The 10,085-nt window shown below is 38.1% G+C and overlaps 2 protein-coding genes across 2 annotated transcripts; both read right to left on the reverse strand.

Annotated features, from left to right (window-relative positions):
- Positions 1-1,224: 1,224 nt before the first annotated feature.
- On the reverse strand, positions 1,225-5,166 carry LOC135946229 (RING finger protein 11-like). Its single transcript, XM_065494356.1, has 3 exons — positions 4,624-5,166; positions 3,478-3,638; positions 1,225-2,593 (listed from the first exon to the last, which is right to left on the reverse strand). Exons 1-3 carry the CDS (start codon positions 4,894-4,896, stop codon positions 2,422-2,424), a joined length of 606 nt encoding a protein of 201 aa, XP_065350428.1. The 5' UTR covers positions 4,897-5,166; the 3' UTR covers positions 1,225-2,421.
- A 3,771-nt stretch (positions 5,167-8,937) lies between these two features.
- Positions 8,938-10,033, reverse strand: LOC135947036 (transmembrane protein 60). The gene is made up of 2 exons (XM_065495590.1): positions 9,905-10,033; positions 8,938-9,489 (listed from the first exon to the last, which is right to left on the reverse strand). The coding sequence occupies exon 2, from the start codon at positions 9,405-9,407 to the stop codon at positions 8,988-8,990; it is 420 nt and encodes a 139-aa protein (XP_065351662.1). The 5' UTR covers positions 9,408-9,489; positions 9,905-10,033; the 3' UTR covers positions 8,938-8,987.
- Positions 10,034-10,085: the final 52 nt, after the last annotated feature.

Below are 10,085 nucleotides of genomic sequence, written 5' to 3' on the forward strand. Positions count from 1 at the left end.
GCGCGCTGGTCAATTGTTTGCGCCTGGTCACCATGACGATGCTGGCGGCCGGTTCAACGCTCTCGGCATTCACGTTCACGTCGCGCCGTCCCAACGGACGGGTGAGGTTTGCACAAAATGCAAATGAGAGAGGCGTGAAGGCAAAGGGGATGCAGGGGCAGGGAAAAGAGAAAATAAAAGTTGTGAATGCGATAGCCATCTACGTAAACAGCACGCGTGCTGAAATAAATGTTATTAAGTGCACGAGAATGCCTATGACTGATTGAGGCAGGAAGAGCTAAAAGGGTTGAAATGAAGTGCCGAGGAAACAAAGCCAATTTTTCCCTTGTCGAGACCTAACACTATTCAGATTAATAATCGCCTTAATATAGAATATGTAAAATGAAATTTCAAATGTAAATGCTCGTATTTGAAATAAAAGAAAGAATATAAATAGGTCATTTGAGCTAATTCAATATTTGAGAAAAAGCAAAATAAGAATTTCATTGTTGTTTGTTCTTGTTTAGATAGAATAAAAATGGTCAACTCAAACACCGCTCAAGCCAACAATTCAAACTATTTCAATACATCTTGCCCCGTCTCAATAAATAATGAACATAAAAGTACAACGGAGAAAAAGATTGCAAAAGAAATTTGTATTTTACTATATAAATATAGACCAATGAAACTTATTAATTTAAAACAATCTCACAATAAAAAAACCACTACGTTGAATTTGGAAGCAACCTTGAACCATCAAATTTTTACAAAATTACTGGCAATTTCCAAATGATTAGCCGCCTTATTTGGCCAATGGAGAAAAAACTACGCGAGAAGAAAAAACTCAATCTTTCCGCTAATGACCCTCATATGACTCAAGTGGGAAAGTGATTTAAATAACGATTTTTTTAAACAATTTTTCACTTCCATTCAAATATTATGGGCAATTTAAATCAAAATCTGATTAATTGAATTAAAATGGAAAAATATCAAGTATAGTGTAAAATTATTTGAGTTATTTTGGTTTCCAGTTTCACTTTTTCAATCTGTGGTAATTTTATCATTGAATCATCACTATTCTCGCCAGGCTAGGGGAAATTCTCATTAAGTTGGAAGGTCATAATTGGCGTGCCGTGAGCGCCATTCCGCTGTAAAAACTGATTTTGAGAGGACATCCGCTTGTGCGGATGTGCGGCAATTATGTACGCTTATCCAACAGGGGACAGGGAAATAGAACAAGCCAAATTCAGCTAAATCAGAAAATATTTTTTATTATTATTCTGCATCAATTTATCACCATTTCTAATCATTACAAAAAGGAAGATTTTTGGCAGAGAGAGTAAATTAGAAAGAGTTCCTTTCTTTCGTATTGGGTACAAGCCAGAAAAGGGTAAAATATCATCGCATTATATCCAATTCTAGGCAACAACAATTTGATCTAGGAGAAAAGTAATCATGTCTGCAAACAAGGAAGTTATTGTTTCACGTAGACATAAATTAGAGGTTTACACCAATAACGTAATTATACTAGTAGTCTCTTACACGCTAGATAGATAACATTGAGTGTATCACAACAATCCTTGCAGGCGCATTGTTTCCGGAGCTGCAAAGCTGGTTCAAGGGGAATATCTAGGCTTCGATCTAAAATATCTGCAACTCGAGTTTCCTCTTCGCAATGGACTGCGAGTCCAATGTGGAAGGAAACCCAGAGAATACTACTGCCAACTTACAAAAAGTATCATCCGTTTAGAGTTATTGCAGTTTCATCATGGCAATGGCGAAAAGCTGACACAAATTAGGAAGGATCTACGCGGTTGAGCATTATTCAACTAACAAGCTCTCGGGAGTAGTAAAAACGACCAACTTTGCGTGTTGGATGATTAATAAAATAATTTACTCTCTAAAAGGGAACTGCTGACTTAAATTAATTTAGAGACATGTTATTGTAAAAAATTTCTGCGAGAAATGAATTCAAATCATTACCCTCTTGACTACACATCTAAGGAAAATAAAACGAGAATCAAGGCAGCTACAATTTGCTCAAAGCCTGGCACAAATTTAACAATTGTGCCGTTTCTGACGATAATAGCTCAAAGAGGGTTGATTGAAGAGTCGATTTTTCACCCAAGCACCGATTCAGAAATGAATTTAAATCCACAATGTCTGTACGCAGCATTTCATGAAGGGGTTACAGCTATCTACGCCTGTACGCCTCAATTCTCCAGAGCTAGTTTCAACGTGCTAACTAAAAAGAGATCCAAGCAGTCAAAGGCCCATGACTGCCTCTGATTGAATGCTTTGTCGAGAAGGAAAAACAGTGGGAACAATAAATATAGCGTATTATTGAGTCATCTCGAGCGTACGCAGACTAAGAACGTGACCATGGACATGAGAGAAAGGGGCCGTGGGGGGCACTTTGACTGTCTGCCACTATTTTTGGGTTCAGTTTGTCTCGTAGCTTGTGAGAAGGGCTGCGTCGACAGGCTCGAGACAAGAAGGACACACGAAAGACCGCATCAGCCAACTGTTGATGCACTCGATGTGATACGTGTGCATACAGGGAAGGTAGCGCACGCCCTCACCCAGGCTGAACTCCATCATGCATATCACACACCTGAAATCACAAGAAAACGAGTGTTTATGTGAGGTAAAATTGTTTGAGTGGTATTTAATTTTAAATTTGCTTCTTTTAATTTCTTAAATTCTCTGCGTGTCTTTTTCTTTTTTCCATTTTAAAAATATTTAACTATATAAAATAGATAATAGTTGGTGGTTAAAACCACTTGCTGCCATTTTCAGAAGAAAATAAACATAATTTTGTTGAGATGTGCCAGTTTAAGAGAATTTTATTTTTAGGAGGACATTCACTGTGCTCCTGTCCAGAGAATAATTATATATTTATCTATTTTAAATAATTATTGTTTGTTTCTGTTATGTTGGCAGTTGAAGTCAGTGCAGAATAACGATAATAAAATTGCTCTTTTATGAGAGCTGAATAATTTATCGTCTCTCGTCAAGTTTGTTGAAAAACTGGTATTCAAATCATTTCAAAAGACCACACTGTACTTTTTTTGATGAGAATAAAAATCTATGAATATTAAGGCTGATCTTAATGATAACTTGGTAAATTGGATTCAAACTAATCTACCGTCCAAAATTAATTCTACTTTTAAAAATATAATAAATTCCCAACATCCAATTTCAGATCTCGGTAAACAAAAATTTAGCATTTTATCAATGACTTATTTTGAAGAAATTCTCTGACATACCTTGTTTGATTTTTAAATAATTTATTTCGTGCAATAATCGACTAGAATTTTAACGTTCTTATTTTCAACTGAAATTAATGAAAGAGACTTCCACCATCCCAAATTTTGCTTTTAAAAACAAGCAACATTTATTAGCAGATTTTCAACTATAAATAATTAAAAATTAAGGTTGATTTTTCATCGCAACTCAATATCTTGGATTTGAAAATGACTAATGAGAAACACATACTCTCTGTTTTTCCGACAGCCATCATACGATCCTGTCGGAAGGTGTTGAATGAGACCAACACGCTTGGCCATCTTTACCAGCTCCTCTTCTTCAGGGTTCTCAGTCAACCGAAGTCGTGGACTCTGGTATTTCTTTGGAGGGTAGTTCAGTGGCATTGTTTCCTGCAATCAAAACGGACATTTTCAATTACTATCACTCATTCACTTGAGGATTTATTTCACAAGAAAAAACCTTTCAAACGCGTGGTTTCTGTCACGCTTGGTTGTGTAAATAAAGTAAAAACAAACAAAGTGAGTGTTATCATTGGATACCCTTCTGATATTTACTAACTAAATGGAATAACATTGTTCTACTCATAGATAATTTTTATCGCAATAGCTTGATTGACCTTTGCCATCGAAGTTATAAACAGAAACACGTTCTCTGTTGAACCGTTTATCCACTCACTGACAATACTTTCAAAGGGGTTGAAAAACGTTTTGCCTAAGTTTTTTTTGCTCTTTTAATCCCTGTCCGAGGACCGGAGGACCGGGAAGGGCGCGCACTGCAATAGCACGAATGCTGAAACCCGGGTCCCAATAACACCGCGAACGGATAACATGGGCGCACCAGGCCGCACAGGGACCCAGCCCACTCAAGGGCCACTTGCCTCCGCACCGAGGACTGCATTGAAACGCTAGACATTCGTCCCGTGAAGCCAAATCACGCATGCTGGAAAGGTGCAAACCAGCAAGTAGCGACTCGGCGCCGGTGCGCCTCCCAGCCCGTTGAGCAATTTTTTATTTTATTAGTTATATCTTTTTTAAAAACTATTTTAAAAAAACTAAAAAATATTTTTCACTTCCAATACCTTTAGCCATTCAAGGAGAGAAATGATAGTACGAAGAGCGAAAATTCACCTAGTTATTAAAATCTATTTTATGAAATATATTTGAAATTTAATAACTCTAGCTCAAGATAGAAATTAAATTTAGCTTTTAATCATTGTCAGTACCAGAAGAGGAATATCAAAACAGTGCCTTGTAGAAAAAGAAGACATTTTTACGCACGGTGCACAGTACCCGCAAAGTGCAAAGGGCAAAGAATCCAAAATTTATGTTTAATTTCACAGCTCGCGGTCAAGTCTTCTGTAAATTTCGGGCTCACCAAAAATCCTTGGTAGTCGCTGTGAGAGTCGAGTGAGCTGAAGTCGTCCATCATGTCCGAGGGTCGGATGACGTAGGTACAGGGCAGCAACTGGTAGTCTCTGTAGGTGAAGTGCTCGAGCCAGCAGCTGCTGGGACCCTGCTGGGCCTCCTCCTTCACCATCTCGGTGGTCTCCTTGGCCTCATCCTGCAGCTCGGGCTCCTCGGCGGCCGAGAATGGGAGCTGCTGCCACAGGTCGGCACTCGGTTCGACCATCGGGACGCTGCTGGTCATCAAACCATCGAAGGTCGCTGAATTGCGACGCACACCTCTGTTGCCAACCGGGCCCCGAGCGGCCCTGACAGTCGTCTCGACGGAGCCGACGCCAACGCCGTGTCCGCACGCGCTGTCCGAATTCCAATACGAACTGTCCGGGCAGGCCTCGTCTGCTGCGGGGTGCGTTGAAGAAAGTGAGATTCTCTTGGCTGCTTCCTGGTTTTCGCTCGTCACTCAGCTGTGCCTTTGTTGATCCAATCCTCCCCACTACTGGTTTTTGCTTTACTTCGCTGCTGTTCGCTGCCGCTGCACAAACCATGTAATGAGGTGTTGCAGCGCCATCATCTGCTTTCTGTTCTTTTTTAAACGATTTAGGCGCGAGAAAGGTCATCAGAACCCCAAAAATGTTCCAAATAATGACTGTTTCTTTGGTTTTACATAAAATCTTAGCGCTATTTCTCTTGAAATGAACTATAAAGTACAATAAAAATTATGAAATTTTATAGATTATAATATAATATATTACATAAATAGTAGTTATTTATATTTTGAAAAATGTTAATAAGAAAATTTCAAATAATTGACATATATATTGCAAAAATACAAACAGGTTAAAAATTTGGACAAGTTAGAAGGCAGCCGTCTGCCTCATCCTAGTCACCCTCCTCAACATTATGTTGTAAATGTATGGCAGTGGCAGTGACAGTGACAGTAAAGGTTGTCATTATCATGCTACTATATGCCACCAACATGCTAGGGTTGGCAATATCAATATCGATATATCAAAAAAATTTGATATGTCAAATATCATATCAGTTATCATGGCTGATATTTGATATATCATATCAGGCTGATATTGATATCTAAGTCGGATATCAAGGTTGATATTAGTTGACATTTTTGACCGACAGATGGCATTTTTCATGCCGGTTTTCGCATAAAAGTTTAGGATCAAACTGTACTTTCCGTCCCCAAACATGGGCGTAACCGATATTGAAGTTTTCGCAATGCACAAAGGCGCGAAAAATGTCTCAGCTGATCGATCACAGATGATCTCTCAGCTGTGGTCAGCTTATAGTAGCTTTTGTGTTGAATGAAAATTAAATTAAATTGTTTGTAAACAATGGTCAGCAACGTCAGGTAGGTCAGGTAAAACCCTGACAACAATAAAGGCCACCCACGCCAGCTGATCGGTCACAGATGACCTCTGTCAGCTGGCAGTACCACATTTATTTTACTTGTTGAATTAAAATGATAATATGTAACAAATTGTTTGTAAACAATGATTTTAGATTTCAATGGTGAATAATTAAGAACTTATTGTAACTAATCCAATCAAAATGTGTACAAATAGCGCAAATAATATTGCGAAAATTGCTCTGATGATGGCATAGCCCCAAATTAAAAATTGAAATACTTAATACAAAACAGCTGCTACGGTTTAAAGTAATTTCATTCTGATTTCTCTTATGTGTATCTATTAAACTCAATTATTTATTACCAGATAAAGGTTGAAAAGCACATTATGATGTGGAGAAAAACACCCCAATATTTTAATTTGAAGAAAAATTGACGCTCTCACATTATCAGCTGATATGTAAACATCAAACTCAAAAATTAATTTTAAATGGCACAATTAAATTATAATATTTTATTTATTACCTAATAATAGCTATTAATTAATTAATTAGACACCCATGTGGCGGGTAGGGGGGAAGGGAAAGCAGCCAGATGCAAATTTTGGCGCCATATGGTGGGATCCGACACACCCCCTTCTCAAACATCTGTTTTAAAGGCGCGCAACATTTAAATTATTTGAATACTCATCCCATATGCCTGCGGAAAACCGCCATTTTTCAAATGTTTTCTTATTTAACCGATATTTATGATAAAACCGGTGAAAAATGCTTAAAAAATCGGTTTTTAAGCCTTAAAAATAGCCATATCCGGTTTCGGTTCATCCGGCAGCCATTTTTTGATCATCTGGAAATATCATCGTTGATATATCAAATTTTGATATTTTTTCGCTGATATATCAGTGATATTGATATTTCAAATATCATATCAAATATCGATAATTGATATTGTTTTTTTCACAAAGTCACAACCCTACAACATGCATAAGGTTTATTAATTTTCTTAATTTTATGATCGCACGCATTCCTCCACTATCTTTCTTTCCCTCGTCGTCGACGATCTGTGATTGGTTATAGTTGCGCTCTTCGCAGTCGCTAATTGGCGGAGAGAAATTTCTCTTCATATTATGCAATATGTAATAATGGAATGGTTATTAGCGGTTATTAGCATTGTATATAATTATGTACATTTGAGGGTTTAGGATTAACACACTAACTAACTCGATTTAATTATTGAGAAAGTCATGTCTAACAGAGGTCGTAAACGTGACTCTTGCTGGCTAGAGGTGGCTGAGAAACCTGACCCTTCGGAACCTGGCAAGAAAAATTTCTTCTGCAAAAGTTGCGATGAAAGAGTCAGCGGCAGGTCTGAAAGAATTAGATCCCACCTACAGAGATGCAGAAAATACAAAAAATTGGCATTGAAATCATCAAGAGGATCAGCGTCTGATTCCAAGAAAGATGAAGAGGCTGTGCCGGCCACGGCTGCAAATGCAAACAGGATTAAACAAGGAACAAGTCAGATGCAATTAGATAATTTCGTTGTGAAAACCACTGAAAACACCAAAAAGGTAGGATATATCCTTATATGTACATATGCTTAGTGTTAATATTTAATATGTCGGGGAAATAGATGTATAAGAAAAATCTTTAAAATTATGCACGCACATTTTATTATTTAACAAATCTGGGATATTACGGTTAAAAGTTAGTTTATGCCGGGTTACACATCCCGACATCCCGCCCCGCCAGTTCTTATGAGAATCCTATGTAAAAGTAGGGGCGGCGAAAACTGACTTTTCCGACTTTTCCATACATATATTTATGTAACTTGAATGCTCAGAAAAGTGAATTTATGTGTATGTACATGTATGTATGTATGTGTACATATGTACACTAAATATCGCACACTGAATCTTAAAAGTAGAGTAGAGAAAAACAACTCTATAATATTATGTACATATTATCCCATTTTCAGGAGCTTGATACTCTCGTTGCTAAGTTCATCTTTAAAAATAGAATTGCGGTTGCCGCTGCAAACTCCGCAAGCTACCAATCACTATTAAAAATGCTGCGACCTGGTTACTCTCCTCCATCAGCCTCGCAGCTCGCAGCTCTCAGGAAGTCTTCTAAATAGTGCCGCAGCAAGAAGCAGACAAGAGCAGACATGGAGCTGGACCAAAAGTCAGAAAATAATTGAACAGCCATTGAAATAAAATTGCATTATTAAAGTTCCATGCAAATAAATTAGTGCTAGATAAATTTGTTGATATTCTTTCAGTATAAGATTTTATGATCACAACACTGGCCACCCGTACAATGTTGAAAAATTTATCATACCATTTCAATAATAATTATTGTATTTTTCTCCTATTTAAAAGGTTCTCAATACTTAAAAAATTATGAAAAATTTTAAAACGCATACTTCTAAATGCGTGAATCTATGAATAAAATTTAATTTGGATGATGTGGGTGTACGGAAAGAGATCTAGGAGTTAACAAATTTAAAATGATTCCAGATATTATGATAAATAAACATTGCTAGCAAAAATTCCTTGACTCTTTGTGTTATGGAATACAATGAAATACAAAATAGAAGCACCACACATTGTAATGTGTAAATCCTCATTATACAATAATTTTTTTTTTTGCTTTTTTATCCCTGTCAGAGGACCGTGAAGGGGGCGCACTGCACTAGCACGAATGCTGAAACCCGGGTCCCAATAACACCGCGAACGGATAACATGGGCGCACCAGGCCGCACAGGGACCCAGCCCACTCAAGGGCCACTTGCCTCCGCACCAAGGACTGCATTGAAACGCTAGACATTCGTCCCGTGAAGCCAAATCACGCATGCTGGAAAGCATCCGTGATTAAGCAATCCCCATCACAACGAGAAGATGTAAATTACACATTGATCATATCAAGAGCATTATAAACTTTATTTTCCAAAAGTCCAGTATATTCACTGCTTCACATGTCTGAGGGATCGTGATAGCGAAGGCGGCCCCTGACTAGCACATAGAGAACGTCCAAGCTTCCAAGGGAGAGCAAACAAATCAGGGGCGTCAGGACGTAGAACAACCTCATCCTATCTTTGACGCTACTGTCCTGGTAGACGCACAAGAGTACTTGAAATGACACTTTGAGGGCCCAGGCCAGCAGGTACCACAGTTTGCGCTGTATGGGGATGTTGCTGACAACTCTACCGCCCTTGAGATGCTGCGCTATCTGGTACAGGATGTACAGCAACAGGATGCTGTCGTAGATCCAGATCGGCACGAACACGACGAACCAGCTCCACTGCGTTTTTGAGTCGACTCTCAGCGCCACGAAGACCAGGAACAGCATCACCAGCAGCCATGTGAAAAGGGCCCGGTGGATCACGGCCATTGCTGTAGTATCTTTCGTTTCTTTACATCCTCAATGTCCAAAAACCCTGAGAGAGGTCTCAGGACAAATTCATTCTATATGTCTGAAATCAAATGAAGTTTGAGGTTAAATATTATAAAATTGAATGAAAAATATTTTATTACATTAACGGAAATTCTTTCTAAATTTCTTCGTAACCCTGGAGGAAAATTGTATCAGAAATCATGCATCATATATGTATATCTAAAGGCCATATTTTTACTCTGGTAAATTTTCCCCTTTATTGTCAAGTCAGTTGATGGTTTAAATGAACTAGAAATGATCATATGTAATCTACTCCTATGATACTCAGGACCTCAAAAAGTGATTCATAATTATTTATAGCAATAAAAATCTCAAAAAACTGTTGTATTTAATTGTTTTCCTCGTTACATTTTTTTCGTGAAAGCAGATTAACAGGTCAGTAAGATTTTTAAATTATGTCTTTAATTATATAATTGATCTTCATTTTGACTCACTCTCTGCTTACTGCCCGTAATTTAAAAGGATCGAGGCCTCGAATGTTGACGTACAATTCGACTTTCACCCCTTCGAGTGGCGTCGCAGCTGATGGCCACGCCCCCTTACACTCTTTTCGTCTATCGTAGGTCGTTTCGTCACTCGCGGAGTCAACACATTGCAAGATTGACCGTCGCATTT

The sequence above is a fragment of the Cloeon dipterum genome, chromosome X, assembly GCF_949628265.1.
Source record: "Cloeon dipterum chromosome X, ieCloDipt1.1, whole genome shotgun sequence".
Taxonomy (NCBI): domain Eukaryota; kingdom Metazoa; phylum Arthropoda; class Insecta; order Ephemeroptera; family Baetidae; genus Cloeon; species Cloeon dipterum.